This window comes from Apteryx rowi, unplaced genomic scaffold (assembly GCF_003343035.1).
Source record: "Apteryx rowi isolate R43461 unplaced genomic scaffold, aptRow1 scaffold_323, whole genome shotgun sequence".
In the NCBI taxonomy this organism is placed as follows: Eukaryota; Metazoa; Chordata; class Aves; order Apterygiformes; family Apterygidae; genus Apteryx; species Apteryx rowi.
The window spans coordinates 172418-195372 of record NW_020449675.1 but is presented as its reverse complement, the minus strand read 5'-3'; the positions used below and the strand labels follow the sequence as shown (position 1 = coordinate 195372).

General features: G+C 41.1%; 1 protein-coding gene across 4 annotated transcripts; it reads left to right on the top strand.

Annotated features, from left to right (window-relative positions):
• The first annotated feature begins 5746 nt into the window (after nt 1-5746).
• Nucleotides 5747-21515, top strand: DHX8 (DEAH-box helicase 8). Of its 4 annotated transcripts, none has more exons than XM_026071262.1 (23): nt 5780-5891; nt 6283-6368; nt 6979-7051; nt 7482-7567; nt 8212-8321; nt 8430-8741; nt 9035-9179; nt 9810-10013; nt 10536-10623; nt 10972-11069; nt 11603-11750; nt 12178-12359; nt 12773-12967; nt 13193-13378; nt 13926-14136; nt 14465-14646; nt 15528-15668; nt 15944-16099; nt 16967-17104; nt 17545-17673; nt 18786-18982; nt 19123-19302; nt 19831-21515. In XM_026071262.1, the coding sequence occupies exons 1-23, from the start codon at nt 5780-5782 to the stop codon at nt 20048-20050; spliced, it is 3579 nt and encodes a 1192-aa protein (XP_025927047.1). In that variant the 3' UTR covers nt 20051-21515. The 4 variants fall into 4 exon arrangements, with proteins under 4 accessions (XP_025927050.1, XP_025927047.1, XP_025927048.1 ...); XM_026071263.1 differs by having other exon boundaries at nt 5857-5919; nt 19831-20050; XM_026071264.1 differs by lacking the exon at nt 5780-5891 and adding an exon at nt 5958-6042 and having other exon boundaries at nt 19831-20050.
• Nucleotides 21516-22955: the final 1440 nt, after the last annotated feature.

Below are 22955 nucleotides of genomic sequence, written 5' to 3'. Positions count from 1 at the left end.
GATACTACATCAGGCAACAAGCTCCCAGGAAGGCAAAAGCTCTGCTTGGCATTACTGCAGACAGAACAAACCAATTCATCTTGTTTGCTTCTCTTTAACATCATCCTTCTAATTCCCTCTTCAGCTCTAATACAAACACCAGTTGGTCTTGGCTCACAGGGAAGGCTCACAGTGATTAGTCCTCATCACTCCACATAAGCCATCACTATTTTTGGCTGCGCTCAGGAACGGAATCATTGTCAGGCTTCTCTGGAGTGATTTCTGCAGAGTCTGGACCCAGGAAAATACTGTATGGTATAGGGAATGCATGAGGATGAAGAGTTACTTCCACTAGAGTAGGAACTCCTGATCAGCTGTCCATTCATATGAGGCTTGCGGAGTGCTGTGAGCTAGGAGATGCACAGCATTGTGGAAGTGACTAAGCCAGCGATTAGAGCTTTCAAGTACCTCTTCTCCCCTGTGACCACAAGGCTGGGACTATGGGGAAAGGGCTGAATAGGCAGCTGTAGAGATGGATGCAATCAAAGCTCATTCAGCCCCAGGATTGTCACCTCTGCAGTGCACTTGAACCCCTTCTGTCCCAAGTGACAGGCTTTTGAAAACACTGACGGATGTCAGCCTGGCTGCTCCACAGTGCTCCACGTCTATTGCTGTCCAGCAGTCTCTCCTGGGCCCCCATTGTCTCTGTGCTCAGTCAACCGCAGGCTCTTCCTTTTTAGCTTGTCACATATGCTGGCAGCATGAAGTTTTTGATTCTTTTCTGCTTGCCAAAGCTTAATTACTAATAAGTGCCTGCCATGTGTTGGAGTTGCCACCCACATTCATCTGGAGTCCCTTACTTTAATTGCTGTAATTTGCTGATGAATGCAGTTTGCAGTAGGGCTTCGGTTGAGTCTAGTATTATTGTCTCATGTAGAACATTTCCCAAAGTATGGAAATTCACTCTCTATCTAGATTTTCCCAATAATCCTCTGCAAGTGGTCAGGAGGTACACTAAGTAAATACTTGAGGTAAAATGTGTCTAGCACAGTAATTTAAATCTCAGCACATGATTTATTGTCTATAAACTGCTAGATTCATTAAGGTGATAGTGCTCAGCTCACATAAATTCCATTCTAATTCTGGCCTTAGCAAGAATAACATTCCATTGTTTCACTAACGGTTCTAGAGGCTGGACATATTTTCCCATGTTAATGAGCCTAAGCTGCTAACATGTACACACAATTTAGCGAGATTTCTCCATGTTTGTGTACACAGCATTTTTCATTTGCAGGCTGTGCGCTCTTCCACAGAACCAGAGGCAAGGCATAGATTTCCATCCTGACAAGGGACTGAGAGTCTGGGAATAAGATTTAGGAAGCTGATACTGTTAGTTGGCAAGATTTCAAAGTTTCAGCGCATAAATCAATTTTCTCTGCTGGATTACAAACATGGTTTTGAATATAGAATATTTGATGACATGTTGGTATGTTACAACCCTCTTGTTTTGGGGTTATTTAGATAGTACATACTGGGAAGGAGGTTACTCTTCCAGAAATCCATGTCAGAAGGGTCTGACATGTCAACCAAGCCAGAAGGACTGAGCACAGGCAGGGCACTGATTACATCTGCAGCAGCCCAGTAGAACAGAAAGTTAAAGCTTTGGTGAAATATACAATGAATCTAAGTATATAAGTCAAAAAACTATTGCGATATCCAAGAATCCAGAATAACCCAGTACTGAGACATTACTTTAACAGTGCTAAAAAGACACTGTTGCTGGTATCAGAACATTTTGCCTCATTCAATTTATGTTAATAATTTAAGAAATAGATATGCAAATGAGGGCAGTTAACAGCTGGCTAACAATGATCTCATCCAAGCAGAACCTGTCTTTGTCTTATCGAGAAAGCCCACCTTGTGGGCTGTGATACACCCCAACACCCCTGGGGAGTGATGGATGGGTTACTTTGTTTGTTTAGTAAGATGCTGAATATTTTATGGGCTGCCTCATTTTTGTTTCTAACCCTGCCTCCCACATTCCCCAGTCTGTCACTATCACAGGACAATTTAATCACTGTAATGAGGCTGTCACAACGGAGTGACAACAGAGTTGGTTCTGCTGCCATCTGTTTCAGGGTGGATGTGGAGAAGAGGGGATTATTCCTTCTCTCTGCTGCTCCACTCTCACATCCATCTTTCTCCACCTTGTTAAATCATAAGGCACACATTATTCCAGGGTTAATACTCAGCAGACTATCAGACTAATCTAACTGTTGTCCTGTTTCAATGTGGCTCTGGGTCATCTGGCCACTGTCAAATCTTAAAATCCTATGTCTTCCTAAGGTCTCCTCTTTCCACTGGAAGTTGCTTGTGTATTTTCAAATCCAAACTCTCTCTTATGTTATGGCAGGATCCAACACAACTGGTTCTGGAACTACCACAGAGCAAATAGCAACTTTTATCTTGGGCCTCAGACAGGAAGATTTTAACTGAGTCAATAAGCCCACTAGTCAATAAGCCCACTTGGGAAAAGAGTATCTGCAACTCTGATTAAAGCTTTATAGGGACAAGGCTGTTGTGTTCTATGCTGTAACTGCTTTTTGGATGGCATGCACTCTGAATGCTGCATACAACAGTCTTGAGTAACAGCTGAGCATTTCCTGAGCAAGCTGGACTCATTCCTGGTATATGTGTTGTCCTCTGCTCCAGCTTTCTAGCATTGAAATATTATTCCTCCAGTCTATAAATGTTTGAAAGGGCTTGCCCAGCATGACTCTAATATGACTCTTCTGTTAATTATACTGGCTTTATCTAGAAAGTCTCTGGGTATGTAATTTCTAGCCTGCTCAGGTGTGAAACCCCTGGCAGGATCATGAAGAAGCTCTGTCATTTGGCAGGTATGTGATAATCTCTGGATTACAGAGGTGTGTCACTTCCTATGACCGTCACACCTCTTAATTGAGGCTGGCAGAGCATTTTCAGAGGCACATCCTGTCCTTCCACCTTTCTATAACTGTATAAATCACCCTGTTCTGTAATATGCCTAAATCTTTATAATTTTTCTTGCATCAGTTTCTTGCCCCATACTTAACTGTGCTTAGCTCAATGTTCTGTGCTCTGACCCAGGAATATGGTAACTGAAAAGCTTATTTCTCCTCAACATGAAGCTTAAGAGTATAGAAGCAGGACATGTCATCTGATGTGGCAAATTCCATGAGCTTATTGGTCATAATGACTGGGAGATTAGAACCATTTAGATGGGTTTTTGTAACAGCAGAGCCCCAGCTATACCATTTCTTAAGAGATAAGAGCTTAGTACAAGTTCTTACATGAATAACACAGTTTCCAGGCTGAATGAGAAGGCTGTGGACCAAAATATTTTTCTAGATTGAAAGGGTTCCCTGTCAAAAGATAAACTAAATCCTGACTGTGGAATCAGAAAGAAACTTATAGAGACAGGATGTTCTACTGTGATCAGCCAGTGTGCTGCTTACTCTAAAGCACTGCACTTGCCAGTCAGAGGCAGGATGGTATATCATGTGGAATTTGTGAACATGCATTGGCAATATTTTTCTAAACTGGTCCTCTGTATGCTCATTTTTTGACTCTAGGCACTTTTAAATTAATCATAAAGTAATGAAAGGGCATATTTGGTGTTAAGCAAGATGGAAAAGAATATATACATATTCTGCTTCAGGCCAAGCTGGTTTGGGGGGCAGAATTGGAATCTGAACTGATTACTGACCCAAGTACTGAAACCATTCATCACAATGATGTTTTTGGTGCTACACAGCTCCTGGCTGCCTACCCCCACAGTTAGTTATCTCTAATGGATGGCTGTAACATTTCTCAATAATAACTGTAATTGGAGTTCAAGTTCTCAGGGCATAATTAAAAGTCACTTGCCCCTGTCTCTGCATGCCAGAAACGGCACAGCATTGCACACCTGAGATACTCTGGATTGCAGCCAGCTTTTTATGTTTAATACATTGAGGTGTGCCTAGTAGAGTCCTCCCAAAGATACAGTTCCATCTGTTTGACGGGTAGGTATCTCAGCTAGGCTGCCTGCCTGCCTGCTGCAATGGGTACAACATTCTTCTAGATTATCAGTCATTGCAAGGCAGTAAATTTAACTCACAGTCAGAGAAAACTAACAGCATTAAGGGGGGCGGTTCGGCTCAGAAGCCAGCAAGAAACACTCAATGGTATTTGCAAATGTTGCACAGCTAATGTGTACCATCAGGAGGTGTTTCTGTGTAATAGTAACACACCAGTCCTAATTCAAATACCAAAGTCCAGCTGTTGCCCTAAGGATGTTGTGCAGATAGGAGCAGTACAGGTTAGCAAACTGCATATTGCACCAGACCACAGGTTTCCTGAATTCTGCTTAGCTTTGTAAATGACCTGTTGTGTGACACTAAGCAAATCAAATATTTCTCTCAGACTGCTTCTATACCTTCTCTCACCTTAAACTGCACACTCTCTAGAACAGAGATAATTTTTTTCCTATAGGCAAAGACATATACTCACTTTAGAAACAGATATTCCAATTCCCAGCTGTTCATTATGGTTTCTCAACTGAACTATGTCAGCAGATCATGCAAGCACTCTTAGTTTACTTAAGTGCAGCAAACAATGGAAATCACTTAAACACTATCTATAAAAAGTCAGTAAAAGTCAGGAGTACAGTACAGACAGGGGATTATATTAGCATCAGATATATCTTCTCAATCTTCAGAAGAAAATAATACAAACTGTGATATATAAGATTTAGACTGAACAGGCAGCAGAATATTCCATGTGTTGAAAACACGGACCACACATACGGAGACACAATGAAGACTAGATGACTTAATGATTACAAAGGAGCTGAGATTAACCTGGCTGATAAGCAGTTTGTTACATGGCCAGATGTGGTAAAAGGGGAATATGTTCCTATAGAGATCTGTATATATCTTCATCTGAGAAGCTTCGGTTCTTCTCCGAATGTTTCACTGAAGCTGACTCTCTGACCCAAGGATAAAATATGCTATTGAGGTTTTAGATTTGGGTAAGGTACCCCTGGCAGATAGGGCTCTGCTACTGCTGCCAGCTTCAGCAGTCAGAGAAGAGAGAAAGAAATATGAAGAGGGTTCTGCTGGGACCACCAACTTCAGCAGTCAGAGAAGAGAAAAAGAAATATGAAGAGGGCTCTGATGGGGCCACCAACTTCAGGAGTCAGAGAAGAGAAAAAGAAATATGAAGAGGGCTCTGCTACTGCTGCCAGTTCAGGAGCAGGAGAGGAGAGTAAGAAATATCAGTCAGCGCATCTTTGGAGCCTGAGGTATCTGTGAGACCTCAAACGCTGGCAGTGCTGACAGAACAGGCCGACCCTGGCTGCCCTGTCACTTTTTTGCAGTGGGCTCTCCACTCAGGGCAGCCCTGGCGTGACTCCTCGCAAGGGGAGCCGACCGGGCAGAAGCCCTGCCGCCACCTCCCTCATCCCTCCCCACCTGCCGCCGCCAGCYGCAATCCCCGTCATCCCTCCTAACCCTCCCCCAGCCGCCTCAGACCGCGCGCGCCCCGCAGCGCCGCTGAGGTACCGCGCGGCGCCTTTTCCCGCCTTCGCCCCCATTGGCTCCCTCGCCCGCCACAACCACAAAGATGGTGTTACAGACTCCCCTCACGATGGGCCGTTCTAGCACCGATGTTCGATGTTCCTCTCTATGGTCAGCCCCAGCGCGACCTGCGCGTGACCCCTAACGGCTTCCGCCGCGTCCCGGATGCGGAAGTGGTGCCGTGAAGGGAAGGGGCAGACATGGCGGACCCGGTGGCTCTGGAGGAGCTCGCTAAGCTCGAGTACTTGTCGCTAGTCTCCAAGGTGTGCACCGAGCTGGACAACCACCTTGGCATCAACGACAAGGACCTCGGTGAGCGGGAAGGTCGCAGCCGGAGACGGTGCGGGCGCCCCCCACGCGCGGCAGAAGGGCCTGTCCCGGCGCGGCCGTGACAGCAGCCACCGGAGGGGCTGCTACAGCTGCCTCCGTCGGCTGGGACGTGTTCTGCGAGCGGCTTTTCAAAGTTAGGAAACTGGTCTTTCTTCAAAAAGCTTGTCGCGAGCGTGAGAAAATGCTTTGATCTGGGCTCCGGAAAGGACTCGGAAAGGAAAGGGCTGCTGTCCTGAACAGTGCCACAGCTTTTCTGTGGGTGGATAAGTCTAGCAGAGCCCTGGGCTGCCACTGGAACAGCTCTTACTAGAATGTGGGCTTGCACTGCCTTTTAATTATTTGCTCTGATTTCCTTTATACTTTTTCTTTACAGCCGAGTTTGTGATAAATCTTGCTGAGAAAAACACTACGTTTGACACATTTAAAGCTGTTCTTCTAAAGAATGGTGCTGAGTTCACTGTAAGTGAGATCTCGACATTATTTGTACGTTTTTGTCCTGGCATATTTTATAGAGCCTTTTTTGTTTGAAAAGAGAGGTACGAGGCCTGATTATTGATTTTTTTTTTTAATGGAAAACTATGCAAATATATAACTTTTGAGTATATCTATCTGATCAAGCCTTCCCCTCCTCCTCCACTTTCTTAACACTCATAGTCCTTGTGAAGCATCCTTCTGAGGACTTACTTGAAATGTTTATCATCTCATTGCTGAGCATGCGAAATACGGAAGAAACACCTTGTCATGAAGACAAATATTAGTATAAGTCTTTCTGTGATATTCAGTTCCTGGGTTCATGAGTTCCTCAGCAATTACTGTGGTTGGATTAAGTAGCTGATTAAAAAAAAAGATGGGTGGAAAAATCAGTTAAATGGAATTATCATAATCACTTTCAGATTCAAATTATTGTATTTGTTTTAGGCTGTACATGAAGCTTCTTTTAAAAACAAAGCCTGCATCTTCAGAATTGAGCTTTTTTGCCCTCCTAACAAATCCTCTCTTGAGCCCTTTATTAATGAACAAAAGTATTGAAGTCACTTCTCAGAATAAAATATTTTACTGAATTTTTCAGGATTCCCTTGTTAGTAATTTGCTGCGTCTCATACAGACAATGCGGCCTCCATCAAAACCATCTACAAGCAAAGGTATGGATAATCTCTCTCTCATCAGTTCAGTAGAACCCCCCCCCCTTTTTTTTCCCTTTTTTTAATATATATTTGGTCAGATCAAAGTAGTTATTGTTCTAGTCCTGTAAGACAATGCATATCCTATTGTTGTAATGGGTTTCTTGCTATTATTAGTGGTAGGCTTGCAAAGCTGTTGAGGCACTTTAAAACATATTGAGTACAGTATTTAGAGAATTTGTGATTTTCACAGATTCACTGTTAATCATAATTTTGTTTGTAGGAAGATAACATTATCATCTTTGAATTTAATCTCTGTGACAACTGTGTTAACCTTTGCATTCAGATCAAAATTAAATTTTATGTTCAATTTCAGAAACGTTAAGGGTAAATCATTATAGCACTTCTAAGGGTTTTGTTTGTTTGTTTGTTTTTTTAATCTCGAAATCAGAGGCAGTTGTCAAACCCAAATCGGAGAAAGAAAAGTTGAAGGAATTGTTTCCAGCCCTTTGCAGGCCAGACAATCCCAACATCAGGGTAAGGTCATAATTTCAGATGTCTGTCATGTACGTGGAAACATAACACTTATTTTCTACATTTTTCTCATAGTTTCAAGTTGTATTTATGTTAGCATTTGTATCTTCTGCATGAATAAAAATGGACCATGAGAAGTGAAACCCAGAAGAGGCAGAAAGCTGATATTATTGGCTGCAGTTATCAGGAATTGCTGTTGTAGGAGTTGCAGCATTGATACTGTTTTGCGGGATATTTGAAAAAAGAGGCTCTTGTGACATGAAATTTATAGCCTGACCTTTTTGACATAATGTTCAGAGCAACTGATCATGAACTAGATGAAAATCTTGGACATTGAAATACTACCAGAAACTTGTATTTTGTATTTCAGTAATAATTTAGATGTTGAGATAAAACTCTTCTTTGTATAAAAGCAGAATTGGCACAACATTGTGCCAAAATGGGGGGGGAGTTTTTTGTGTTTTTTTGTTTGGTTGGTTTTTTTTTTTTTTACAATTTTTTTCCTTCCATATTGTGTATTCTGTCTGATCTTTCTTTATTCTATATTCATTCTAAACAGAAACGCACTTGATTATTCTTTGTGTAGGTTAATTCTTTGTGACAGACTTTTATCAGCCTTCCTATAGAATGGTTCTCTGTCCTTGCAGAATATGTTGGATGAAGATGATGTGAAAGTGGCAGCTGATGCACTAAAAGAGCTTGAAGCTCTAATGCCTAGTGCTGACAGACAAGGCAAGCAAAGGAACAGCGACCACCGGTAGGTTTCTAGTGTGTCTTTGGCGGATGGGTACTGGCACTTAATATTGTCTACCCGTTGTGTTCTTATGTAGAATTTCAGTGTAGACTTCTAATGTTTGTTTGATAGGGCAAAGAAAAAGAGGAAGAGCCGAAGCCGCAGCAGGGACAGGAAGCGAAGGCACAGGTCTCGTTCTAGGTCTCGTTCTAAGACTCGGGACAAGAACAGGGGAAAATCCAGATACCGCTCAAGGAGCAGGAGTCAGAGTCCCAGCAGGGATCGTAAGGATCGAGAGAAATATGTCGAGAAGAGCAATGATAGATGGAGAGACAAGCATGTAGACCGTCCACCACCTGAAGAGCCTTCCATTGGTGACATTTACAATGGCAAAGTGACAAGTATAATGCAATTTGGATGCTTTGTGCAGCTGGAAGGACTAAGGTACCCTCTGATCTTCACAATAAATCTTGTATTATTCCATCTGTGTTCTGCTCTCTGATCATGTCTTAAAGAATGTAGGATGCTGCAGTAAAGTAAACTGAGTTTTGATGCTAAAATGAAGTTCTGTTTCACAAAAATAAATTTGACAGGGGAGAATGCTTTCCTCACGAAAAACGGTTTATGAGCATACACAAAAATTAGTTGCAAAATATTTTAAACCAGCCTCTGAATGATGTTAAGGACTGTTTGAGTATTAATATACAACATCTCATGCCCCTCTGTTGCACCTATAGGAAGCGCTGGGAGGGCTTGGTCCACATCTCTGAGCTTCGAAGAGAAGGACGGGTTGCCAATGTTGCTGATGTTGTGAGCAAAGGTCAAAGAGTAAAGGTCAAAGTGTTATCTTTTACTGGATCCAAAACCAGCCTGAGCATGAAGGTATGAAAGATATTCCATAGTCCTTAGAATAGAGTTCATGTGATGCCAAACCTTTTATAAAGATTACATCTGCTTTTGCTACCTTATGTATTACTGAAAACTAATACATAACCCTTCAAGTGAGAGTTAAAACATTTGAATTACGGTTCTGTATTTAAGTGGMTCATTACTTTTCACTCATTTTCCTTAGGTTCTTTTTTTTGTGCATTTTTGATGTAATGGTCCTAAAAATTTGTTGAACCAAATGAAGTGGTTGATTTGACATGCTAGCTACATGACAAGTCAGACCTTATGCTGTTTTTATGCTTGTCTTCCTTTTTCTGAACTAGAGAAGCATTTATTTTTAAATAAAATGCACTGCCATTGCCAGGGCAGAATATATTCCAGACCTTGGGATGTACTCATCTCTGGATACCAGCTGAAAAAAAAATATATATTGCATATATATATATATATATATATATATATATGCAAACTAGCATTTTCTGTATATGGGCTGTGTTTGGCAGTAGCCTCTTGGAAAAGTGGGCTCTGCTTTTACTCCTGCGTTAGAGGAAGTACCAGGCAGGGTTAATAGATAAGGAGAAGTGCAATATAGGTAGAGCTGATTGATTAATCAATCTAATGTAGGATGTTGATCAAGACACTGGGGAAGACTTGAACCCAAACCGGAGGAGAAACCTGGTTGGAGAAACCAATGAAGAAACCTCTATGAGGAACCCAGACAGACCCAGTCACCTTTCCCTGGTAAATGCTCCAGAGGTGGAGGATGATACCCTTGAAAGGAAACGCCTCACCCGAATTTCAGACCCGGAGAAATGGGAAATAAAACAGGTATGTTTTGTATTGAGTGAAATGGGGTGCCAGTCAGTATAATTGCAAGGGGGTTTCATAAACTAAGCTATAGCTCTTTGATTATTTTTTTAACTTATTCCTTATCTCTAAATCACTGCTTTTTTGCTATCTGGGGCTTCTAGTTCTGCTTTAACTTTGAAGTTAGCCCTGCTTTGAGGAGGAGGTTGGACTAAGTAACCTCTGATCCCTTTCAGCCTAAATTGTTCTACGATTCAGTGGGATCCTGGTCTTTATCCTATGATTTTTAAGATGGTCTTTGATTATCAGTACAGTCCTGCCATGCCTAAATCAGCTGTCCCATACTTTTGGTATTTAGAATAACAAAAAGATTATTTGTTTAGAGACTGAATGACTCGGGGAGATATGTGCCAGAATGTAGGACTGTTCATTCCTTTGCTCCTTATTTATAACTCTGGATGATATCGTTAGAACAAAAACCTTGCTGGCATGAGTGGTGTTCATACATGGGGACAAATTCCTGTTCTTTCATTCCTTCCCCAGATGATTGCAGCTAATGTGCTTTCCAAAGAAGAGTTTCCTGACTTTGATGAGGAGACTGGGATTCTTCCTAAAGTTGATGATGAAGAAGGTAGTATTTCCAAGTAGTCTTATTGTTGTGGTAAATTTCTTCTGTTTCTGGATGTGTTTTGATTCAGAAACAGATGATGATATAAGTGGATGTGAAGCATGTCACAATTTGGTGTCASCTTAAACATTTGGAACGAGGGTTACTCCAGCCTTCTCATTGTTAGTGACACTTGGATGTGCACTTGACTGTCTGTGTGTACTTTTTGTGGTGTTTTCACTTTTGAAAATTGTCTAATTACGTCATAATCAAGAATGCACAGGAGGTGCTGTTTTAAGAGGTACTCTTATTCACATGCATCTGAAAGATGATGTTTAACTTTCCATTAAAACTGTAATTTGTGGGTTTTAGATGAGGACCTTGAGATTGAGTTGGTTGAAGAAGAGCCACCATTCCTTCGAGGTCATACTAAACAAAGCATGGATATGAGTCCCATCAAAATAGTAAAGGTAAGAGATTTCAAGGGTTGAAAACAGTGTACTTGATTTAATTAAATATTTGGGAATTCAACAACCAAGGTTCTACCTGAACATTTCTCAGAGCCCTGAAAAACATTACTACTAAATTGGAGATCCTTTCTTTACTTATAAAGCTGGGTTATTAGTTAACTGGTAACAGTGAAGTAGAATAATAGAACAGAAATGCACATTTAGCCTGCAGCAACTGTTTCACATATGTGTGTCAGAACTAATTGGTATTTTTCTGTTCTGCTGTTTACCTTTTGAAGGTAGGAGGCAGTGGAGAAATAAGTTTTTTATTGGTAGTGCCCATAATCCTCCTGACTAGACAGCAAACAGATGTTCTATATTAGTCATGGCCATGAAAGTTCTTGAGGTTGGGCAAGTGGAAATACTCTGGAACTCAAATATATAACAAGTTAACAAATCTGATTCAGAAGAGGCTTCAGAAGGACAGTGCTGACAGAGAGATAATTACAGGATTGGGCAGTGCTTGAAATCCTAACTCTTTTCTTGCTCTTCAGAATCCAGATGGTTCCTTGTCCCAGGCTGCAATGATGCAGAGTGCGTTAGCTAAAGAAAGGCGGGAACTTAAACAAGCCCAAAGAGAAGCAGAGATGGATTCTATCCCTATGGGACTCAACACACACTGGGTGGATCCTCTTCCTGATGGTATGTCTGAACACATCTAGGTGTGACCCATGCCTTTTTTGTGATAGTTGAGCAACACAGGAGAAGCGTTTTGATGTCTAGTTCATGATACTATTGTGTTTGTTCGCTTCTCAGCCTTGTTTTTAAAGTGAAGAAATCCTTTTCCATTTAAGTTTGGGAAAGTTTCCATTTAAGAATGGGAATGTCAGTGAAAAGTACAGGGGTATTCCACTATCCATCAGGGATGGACTACTGAAAAGTGTGATGGGTAGTGAAGCAATTTTTCACACAGAAATTGTTTTAATAGAGGGAGGATGCATGCAGGATTTTACAAAATACAGAAACTTAAATGCACAGGAAAAGTGTGGAAGATGGAGCAGTAGGAGCAAGATCATTGGACCTGTGCTGTGTGAACCTAAATGTGATGGTGAAATTGTTTCTTTTCTAGTGGATGGAAGACAAATAGCTGCAAACATGCGAGGTATTGGGATGATGCCAAATGATATCCCAGAGTGGAAGAAACATGCATTTGGTGGCAACAAAGCTTCTTATGGTAAAAAAACCCAACTTTCCATCATTGAGCAGAGGGAAAGTCTTCCAATCTTCAGACTGAAGGAGCAGCTGATACAAGTAAGACCCTTGAAATGACATTGTTTTTTGAGCAAGGAGTAATTTAATATAAATGTTTTTGTTTTATCCTGTTGACAGGTGAATAGCCAGTTAAAAAAATTAAGCATGGAACAAAATAATTTTTTAAAAGGTTTATATATATATATATATATAATTTTAATAATGTTCCAGATATTTACTGATATAAGTCAAAATTGAAAAGAGGATCACAAAGGGCAAGGAACGAGTCAGCTAAGTGGTTAAGCAGCTTGCTGACTATTGGTCAGTAAGAACAACAATTAAATCATTTTTGGTCTGGGTCAGCTAAAACAAGAGAAGTAGGTGCTCAGTGTAGTCCTAGATACACTGTGTAGAGATTTTTATTTGTTTGTTTTTAAATTTTAACAAGTTTTATCTAATATGACCTTTTTTAGGCAGTGCATGACAACCAGATTCTGATTGTTATTGGAGAGACAGGATCTGGAAAAACAACACAGATTACCCAGTACTTGGCTGAGGCGGGGTATACATCGAGAGGAAAGATTGGATGCACTCAGCCTCGCAGAGTGGCTGCAATGTCTGTTGCAAAACGAGTGTCAGAAGAATTCGGCTGCTGTTTGGGACAAGAGGTGAATTTCCTTGTTGAAGGATGTGCTGGAATAAACACAATGAAAAGCAGGAAAAATCAGTAATAGAGTTAGTTTGTGTGTCCGTGTGTCTGTGTGTCCRTGTGTCTGTTCCTTGGTAGGCTGGAAATGAGCTGACAGTAATCAACCCAGGAACTAATGGTCTGCAGCTTCAGTTTTAATGTAAAAGGGGTAGAACATTGTTTTCTATTCAACTCTTCTTTCTAGGTTGGCTACACCATTCGGTTTGAAGACTGCACTAGCCCTGAAACCGTCATCAAATACATGACAGATGGTATGTTACTGAGGGAGTGCCTGATAGATCCTGATCTGACCCAATATGCCATTATCATGCTGGATGAAGCCCATGAGAGGACCATTCATACAGATGTTCTCTTTGGACTCCTGAAGAAGGTAATATAGGCTTTGATTCTTATTGCCTTGGGTTTCTCTGTGTGTTATGTATGGGTAGAGACCCAAAGTGGAAGGCAAAGTTATCCAAACCAAGTTCATTCATGTGCCTTAAGAGACTCTTCTGAAGCAAAACTAATGTTCCTAAGGGTTTATAGTTTGAATGCTCATAAGACAAGACTCTGTAAAGACAAAGCAAGCAAAATTCAAAAGAAACAGTGAGCCTTGGTACTCTAGGATGCTCCTAATGATGGCTGAGCAGTGGAGTGTTCTTGCTTTGCTCCTGCTCTGACAAAGTTATTCTATGATAGGTATTGCTAAGAAAGGTTTGAAATGTGACCTTAGTAGGTTGCATAAGTAGTTGTTTGAAATTCTGGATTCTAGAATGAGCTGCTCTTCTGCTCATAGCAGTTCTGGAATCTGTCAAAACGCCTTATGTGACTGGTTGTTTTTCTTTCTGCAGTATAGAATACTTTTTTGACTTAAGTCAAATGCTATATGTTAAAAGTGCCAAAGGCAATAAATGACTTGAGAACTTTCTTTCCTATAGACGGTGCAGAAACGGCAGGATATGAAGTTGATAGTGACATCAGCAACACTGGATGCTGTGAAATTCTCTCAGTATTTCTATGAAGCTCCAATCTTCACAATTCCTGGCAGAACATACCCAGTAGAAATTCTGTACACAAAAGAGCCAGAGACGGATTATTTGGATGCCAGTCTGATTACAGTAATGCAGATCCACTTAACAGAGCCACCAGGTAAGTGGAGAATGCTGCAGGGTGATTGGTGATTCAGGGACTCTTAATACCTTTGAGCAAGGTCTTTCTATGAGGCACAGATCAAGCATCAATAACATGAGTGAAATATTGTTCTCAGCACTACCTTCTGTTGTTTGCAACCACAGTAAATAAAATGCTCAGAACTGAGGTTGAGTGAAGAGTAAAGTATGTTGTTTTTGGCTAACGGTTGTTGCCCCAGGACTACCAAAGGTTGGGGAACTCTGCTTTAAATGGAAGAGGTGAGCGATGGAAATCCAGGAGTTGTACTGAGCAGAATTGATTTTGTGGATGTGTACTCCCTGTGTAGGTGACATTTTGGTGTTTCTAACTGGTCAGGAAGAGATTGACACTGCCTGTGAGATCCTCTATGAGAGGATGAAATCTCTAGGACCTGATGTTCCAGAGTTAATTATCCTGCCAGTATATTCAGCTTTACCGAGTGAAATGCAAACCAGGATCTTTGACCCAGCCCCACCAGGAAGCAGAAAGGTAATTTCAGCGAAGTGTGGCTTCATCTTCTACTGATACACCCCACTATTAAAAAGTATTACAATGCTGATCAAACTTTTTTTTAGCATTTCGATTCTGTAAGGTATAATTTTGGACAAAATCGTGTAGCTTTGGAGAAAAGGTGGTTTATATGTAGCTTAGAGCATGTTTTCGGTTGCCTGGTTTTCTCCATTACTTTCTGTCTTGAAAATATTTTTCTCTTTTTCTCATCTTTTTTTTTTTTTTTCCCACAGCACTTCCAGTAATATCTCACACACAAGTGTGTGTGCATACACACACTTGTGTGTGTGCGTGTGTGTAAAATATATCTATATGTATTCTAAACCTTTAAAAACCTATATAAAAACATCTAGTGTAACAAAGATCTCTGTGGGGTGTTCTTGGTGCTTCTTTTAATGCTGCCCTTAAAGAATATTAATATCAGTGAAATCTAAATAAAATTTCTTTTGGGTGGCTGTAAATTTCCTGCCAACTAGCTAATAAATACCTAGAAATTTAGTCTATGGAAGTTGCTTTTCTAAGTGTGGACTGTATTTTAGTGATAGGCAGAAATTATCCCTGAAATCATTGCAATCTGCTTACAAAATAATGACCATGTTCTTAATTATGAATTTTATTATGCTCTCTTCCCATATTGCCCGAACGTAAAACAGAGTCCAAATGTTTAAAACCTGTCAGGTTTTGGCTATAGTTAATACTATTTTGTGTCCCTCCGTTTCTCCTTTCAGTGTAAAATTAATAGTAGTTGCATCTATAACAAACTGATCATACCATGTAGAGTAAATTGTTCAAGTTGAGCAGCGTGATTGGTTTGCCACCTAGACACAGAACTGATTCCTGAATTAAACTGTTGTTTGCAGGTTGTTATTGCCACTAACATTGCTGAGACCTCTCTGACTATTGATGGAATATATTATGTAGTTGATCCTGGCTTTGTGAAGCAGAAAGTTTATAACTCCAAGACTGGAATTGACCAGCTGGTTGTTACACCAATTTCACAGGTAGGCATTTTGTGTTTGACGTTTTTTTCCTGCTGCTGTTGTGTAACTTGATGATGTGTCCAAGCATGTGGAAGCAAAGTGAGGCGATGATAAAACCAAGCTTTTGCTATCTCTCTGAATTGCACTTGAGACTGTGACTAGGGAATACATACTTCCCTGGGTTGTACTGGAAATCTTTTTAGAATAATACAAAGAAAATCGCAAACAATCATTTTATCTTTCACTTGTTTTCACCTGTGCCTGTTTGCACCACTGAGATGCCTTGTTACCTCTAGGCCCAAGCAAAGCAGCGAGCAGGAAGAGCTGGGAGAACAGGACCAGGAAAATGCTACAGGCTATATACAGAGCGTGCTTATCGAGATGAAATGCTAACCACCAATGTACCTGAAATCCAGAGAACAAATCTGGCTAGTACAGTGCTCTCCCTGAAGGTAGGTATTTCACTGACTTTCAGCAAGCCAACCTGATCGTAAGTCTTTCCATAAATTAATTTCAGCCTTTATGAGCCTCTTTAAATACTTCAGTAATTCCAGACCCTTCTAATAAACACGTGTATCTTGGAAGGGATACTGTATCACATGCAATTTTTGGGCACTATAGCTTGCTCATGCGTTTTTCTCTGGAGGTTTATAACATTCAGTATCAACCTAAATTAGAAGTCTCGGCTGCACACAACATTTAATTGCAAGCAGTTTGAGAAATAGGAATTTTATGGCCATTGCACATTCAGTTATGTTGTTAACAGGATATAAGATGCATGTTCTGGAGTTGGTTTTGATCCCCAGACATATGCATCTTCTGACTGTGTATATGTGTAAGTGCATTTAAGTATCAACTCTGGGAGTCCACAAACTGAATCTAGCGCGGTACGTAGCTGCTAGGGAAGTTGTTGCTCTTTACCCCCTTTCTGGGAGAAGGGGGAAGGCTGGAGACTTATTTAGTATCCATTGTAGCTGTCATCCCACCCTGACTTAAAAGGCAGGAAGTCACACCCAGCTTTTAGACCATGCGTCTCCTAGAGTGGATCATCTTGTTTGGAAGAGCTTTGAAACAATACCAAAGAAACATACCAAGAGAACTGAATGAAAGCCATGGGCCAGTGCAGGATTATCTCAAGTGTTAGACTGTAGCCATGTATTCATGATGGTGGTTGCAGCTGAGTTAAGGGCATGAGGGTGGGGTGGGTTTAAAGCTCTTCAGTGCTACTTTGTTTGATGCTTATATATCTCTGGCTGGGTTTTGGTTTCCTTCTTCTCTCCAGTGTTTTGACTTGAGTTTTCTCCACTTTTGCTGTTCAGGCTATGGGGATCAATGATTTGCTTTCCTTTGACTTTATGGATGCTCCCCCAATGGAAACTCTCATAACTGCCATGGAGCAGCTCTATACCTTGGGAGCTCTGGATGATGAAGGACTGCTCACTCGACTTGGGCGCAGGGTAGGTTGTATAGGATATTTCTTAACACTGGCTGGTTTGCATGTGTTTAGAGGATGACATGGGAGTAATTGTTAGGGACTTGCCTGGCACTGTGTTTTCTCTTGTTCTTTCTCCTTCCATTGTTCTCCTTTGTTGTGCTGGTAGTTCTGCCCTTACCATAGTTACGTATTTTCTGCTTCTTTAAGGAGCAGATAATTTTTCTTCTTATAAATAAGGTTACTTTTATCAATGTCTAAAAATCTCCTGTAAGTATTGGGATGATTTTTGTGATTGTGTATATAGTCAAGGTAATTTGTTTCATGTTCAGTAAAGTTATTTTGGGTAAAGCACATTGCTTTGATTGGGAAACACTGAAGAAAGGTCACTGGTATCTTTCACACTGAGAGATCTCAAGATTTTTCCAAGACTTTGCATGGGATCCTGAAACATGTGTCTTGCAGATGGCAGAATTCCCCTTGGAGCCCATGTTGTGTAAGATGCTGATCATGTCTGTACATCTGGGATGCAGTGAGGAAATGTTGACAATAGTCTCTATGCTGTCTGTACAGAATGTATTCTACAGGCCAAAGGTAAGGAATGCAGCCAAGAGACAGCAGTGTTAAAGTTTGRATGGTTTTTTTGGGTGTTGACTGCCTCAGGTGTTAGAGAGTGGGCATATTTGCCAAAACAGACCTGTAGCTTGGCTGAACTGTTCATTCATACATTACATATCTGACATACCTTTTGGTTAAACACTCTGTAGCTGTGGATATTGGTTGTCTCTTTGTGGGTGGGAAGATGAAAGTTAGATGCCTCACATTCTCTTTTTCCTTCCCAGTAAACACATACAACCCTAAATCCAGTCTGCCCCTGCTTTTGAGTTCAGAATGGCTTTGCTAGAGGGAAACCTCTCCATCTCCAGATAAACAGAATGTGCTTCTTCATCACAGTCCTGTCCTGTGCTGATTGTTCTCATGTCAGCAAGCAGCAGACTGTGGTGCAGTAGGATTCCTCCACAGAAGAGTCCCATAGAATCCATTATTTCTTCATTATGATACCCTGCTGCAATTTAGTCCGTTAACTTCAATTTTGATGTATGTAACCACAGTGTTTGATTCATGTTTTATCTGTAGATTGGAGAAGTCAGGAGAAGTGGGTAGATCAGCAGAGTCAAAGCTGCTATTTCAGCAGCTGTGTTGATTACTCATTGAAGTTGCTTCCAGAGCAATAAAAGCTAGCTACTTCTGTGTATGCATATACTGCCTACAGTATAAGGGAACCGTCTGCTTTGAAGTATCCTTTCAAAAAAAAGGGTCTGAAATTGAATAAAATGTGTCAGTAAAAACAAAGTACATCATCTTTTATGATCAAGCCCTTTCCTCCTGTGGGAGACAGTCTTTCAGAAAGCCTAGAGGAGGTCTGTCTTCAGCAGAAACAGTTCTAGGCTTTCCAGATCATACAGCCGTAGGTTTGTCTTTGTGAGAGCAGTCCTAGACCTTCAGATTCTTAGTGATTGGCCCGAGTGATTGGAGACATTTACCACTCAGAATTTTGTGTTGTCTTTCCAGTTTTATATCATCTGTTTCTTGGTAGCCTTAAAAAGGCATGGTATGAGTGACAAGGAACCAGTGTCCTTTTTCCTGTTACACAAGGATGGTCTCTAAGGCATAGATGTCTGATAGATACATATTTTATGTATTAGGATAAACAAGCACTTGCTGATCAAAAGAAAGCCAAGTTCCATCAAACAGAAGGTGACCACCTCACTCTGCTGGCTGTGTACAATTCCTGGAAGAATAATAAGTTTTCAAATCCCTGGTGTTATGAAAATTTTATCCAGGCTCGGTCCTTACGCAGGGCACAGGACATCCGCAAGCAAATGTTGGGCATTATGGACAGGTGAGCACATCCAGAAGGACAAGTACTGACTTTTCTTAGTGTTATTACATTGTAGTAGCTAAAGAAAACCTGCAGATCTGATGTTAGCAGCTGCACCCACATCTGGGGATCTCTCTAAATTTTTTCTCCCTGTCTGGTAGACACAAGCTGGATGTGGTGTCCTGTGGGAAGGCAACAGTGCGAGTCCAGAAGGCCATCTGTAGTGGCTTCTTCCGAAATGCAGCAAAGAAGGATCCCCAGGAGGGTTATCGGACACTCATTGATCAACAAGTAGTCTATATCCACCCATCCAGTGCTCTTTTCAACAGGCAGCCAGAATGGTGAGGAAGGGGACGTCACTTAATTTTCCATTTCAGTTCAGATTTTATAACTGAGAAGCCTGTAGTGTGCACTATTTGTAGAAAACAAATCAAGCTCTAGGCTTCTGATTTGTCAGCAACAAGCAGAATGAGAATAGTTTCAAGTCTGTCCTTGGCTCCTTCTGCTAAATTTTGTCTGTGCAGATGAGAGACTTACTTTTAGAATCAAGGCCAGGACTGGAGCCTGCAGTTCTGTGTGCCTGTCTTGTGAAAGTGAATTCAAAACACTGAGCACTGAGAGAATGGGAATTGTTTTACATGGAATGAAGCACTTCCGTGCTGAAGAATAGATGTGAAATAGGAGAGGGAAAAGAAGATAGCTCTTCTGGATGATTCTTTTGGAGCCCACATTGGAGCTTGTAAGGAGCCTGATTCTAAGGAAGGGAAGAGAAGGAGATCAAGAGGCGAGCTTAGATATTCCAGCCCTTGCCCTGCCTCCTTCTGTTTGGAAGTAGTAATTTCCCAAGTTGCTCTCTCTTTTCTTCACAGGGTGGTGTATCATGAACTGGTGCTGACCACCAAGGAATATATGCGTGAAGTGACCACTATCGATCCCCGCTGGCTGGTGGAGTTTGCACCAGCTTTCTTCAAGGTTTCTGACCCAACCAAGCTGAGCAAACAAAAGAAGCAGCAGCGGCTGGAACCCCTGTACAATCGCTATGAGGAGCCCAACGCTTGGAGGATCTCGCGTGCATTCAGACGCCGATGAGCCTAGTTCTAGCATGGACTGTTGTTGGTTGTATATTCGTGGGACTGCAGTTTTTGCATTGTTTTGGGACGCTTGCAATTGAATGGTTACTTGCAAAATGATTAGAAAATAAGTGTTTTCAGAGCAAAAGCACAAGGGGGCGTTGCTTGCTCATGTCAGCTGCCTCTCAGAATCTACAGCTGCATGACAAATGTCCTGGCTCTCCTCAGTGTATTGCATCATTTCAGAAATAAATCTCAAAACACTTTTTTAGTCATTCCCCTTTTAAGAGAGAAAATCTTACACACTGAGCACAACAGCAACAAAAAGTGATTAAAAAATATTTGTTCACCAACCTAATCGTGTTCTGAATGACCAGACAAATAGGGCTGGAATATGTTTGTTTCTTTACCCCTACTAAAAGGGATTTATTTCAGCTTGTGCTGTTGAACAGTGACTGTTTTTTACTGTTTTAGGCATTTTTCTGTCCAATGTAACTATTTGATTTTTATGCAAGCCATCTGTGGTGAGCTATTTAGTATCTGTGGCTGCGGGATAAGGTAAAAAAGATCCCCTGAAACCCAACTAGAGGGTCTGTTATACTTGGACAATGACACAGGTCAGACTGCAAGTCTTATCCTTCATCACCATCTCCTGCGTGCTGAAGGCTAGTATATCAAATGGTAATTAACCACATCCACTGTGTAGCACGGCTCTGTCTATGAACCTAAGTGGTTACAGATGTTTAGACTTTCTACCCAATGTGTCATGTTTTATTTCCACTGGCAGTGTTTGGTGACATCACAACTGTTGAGGGCTTTTTGTTTCTTTCTTTCTTTCTTTTATATATAATCTCTTACAGCTAAAACTTCAGTAAAACACAGTGGAAYGGTTCCATATTAAAAACAGATCGATTACCCAGTGTGTGCTATGTCACGTTGAAGCTATCTGTAAATGTCTCCCCCCCCCCTTTTTTTTTTGTTACAAATAGAACAGAAACTTGTTATTTGACTCCATAGCTGGAGATACACAATTTTTATTTTATTTTTTTCCCCCAAAGCTGGGATATTTGCTAGTTATTGTTGAAAAGAGTAGAATGAAGTTGGCTGGTTTAGTTTTGCATTTGATTGATCTGAAGAATGTTTCACACTGAAAAGTGGATACATTTGAACTCTGTATCTATGTACACAGGTGGGCAGGAATGTTGTATATACTGTTTTATTATGTTGTATAAATACCTAAGGCTCTCTGTTAACATTACATCTTTATAAAGTTAAGTAAAATTAGAAATTTTGTAAGTTCAGAGACTTTTTCATTATGGCGCTGTGCAAAGAAGGTTGTCCTATTGACTACTCTTCAAAGCATATTTTTATTCCAGCCTGTTACCTGCACCTGTTACTGTTTTCCATTAAAATTTACACTTGACTTTCAAAAGGCAATGAAAGATGTAAAATAAAAAATGTACATACTGGAAGTCCCAACTGGATAACATTGGAACTTTGAGGTATTTCTGTTCCAAATTTGTTTTGTATTTGCTTCCCTAGCTTAGCTTCTTTCTGACTTTTGGTGGGGAAAATGCATCAAGAGGGAGGATTTTTTTTAAGCCAACAGTTGTTATCTGTGTGAATTATTTCTTTTATTTGTGTAACTTGTCAGTAATATCCCTTAATGCATTTACAGAAACCTTTCCATTTGGATCTCAACTATTGTTTGGGAACACCCAACATCCAAAATGAGACTGAGAAGCAAGAATGCTGGCTTGCAGACTTGCAGCACTTCCATGTTTATTTTAAGCATGTTTTATCTACTTGATATGCTCAAAAGCCTCAGAGCAGTAACATTCCAGTGTCTTCTGCTGTTTCTATGATTTTTTTTTTTTTAGTTTGCTTATCTTGTGTCATGCCAAAAAGAGAAAATAAGCTGCCTGATGCACTTTGTTCTGGCAATGCTTATGTCAACTGAATAGGTATATTGGCTCTTTGCTGGAGGAAAATGCTCCTTGAACTTTGCTGGGGGAGATGCTTGGGTGAGCATGTGTGCCAGCCTGCCTGTCTGAATTAACTGGTTTATCTTAAATGATTAAAGAGCAGATTTTTTGGTTCATTTTGAGTTAAAACTATAGGACTGATCACACAAATCTCTTATTTAAAGGTAGAAGTCCTGCCAGCTGAGGCCAAGTGTCTAGTCTGGAATGTTTTTGGAGGTGTTGTATCAGCATAACTGCTAAAAATTTCTTGAATAATGTAAGTTCATTTGTGTGCACAATACCTGCATGTGTGTCTGGGTCAGCAGTCAAAAAATCCTTGCCATTTGCAGCTGTTGTTGTGCTGCAGATCCTGCCCATCTGGGATGGAGGTGTCCACGAGCGTGCCATGAGGGAGGGGCTGTGCTGGCTCCAGCCCCAGTAGCAAGTGCAGCCGCTGGACCGCCGGGCTTGGGTGGCTCTCCGCTTCCTGCAGCATTCGGCAGCTGGTGTTGAAACACAGGCTTGGGCTGTAAATAGGGGGGAAGGCATTGACTGCCAAAGCATTGGGGTTAACCTTATCCCTGCTGGCAGAGAACAAGCTACAGGTAAACAGAGGGAAAACCAGGGATGCAGACAGGGTGAGAAGAGCTAAACAAGAATAAATTGAAGGAAAATGCCTAGTGCCACTCCCAGGAGAGGCAGGCAGACTGCTATCAGCCTTTGTGGGGGGTACATGAAGGCTCTTGCCCTGTGCTACTGAGGTGTACTAAATGTCCCAAGTTATTGGTGCTTTATTTGTTTTTTTTTTTTCTTTTTTTCTTTTTCTCTCTTGTCTTCTTCCTGGAAGACCAAGGAGCAATCTGAAATACTGAACAGTTCCTCTGAGGACTTCTAAGCTGGCTGTGAACCCCTCTGCTCCTGAAAGACGCTGTGGCTTGAGGAACACCTAATGCAAGCAGC

Bases quoted from the DNA above. Each gene is read 5' to 3' on its own strand.
- DHX8 (XM_026071262.1), top strand. From the start codon at position 5,780: ATGGCGGACCCGGTGGCTCTGGAGGAGCTCGCTAAGCTCGAGTACTTG. The intron at 8,322-8,429 runs GTAGGTTTCTAG...TTTGTTTGATAG, and splicing joins CAAAGGAACAGCGACCACCG to GGCAAAGAAAAAGAGGAAGA. The intron at 15,669-15,943 runs GTAGGCATTTTG...TGTTACCTCTAG, and splicing joins TTGTTACACCAATTTCACAG to GCCCAAGCAAAGCAGCGAGC.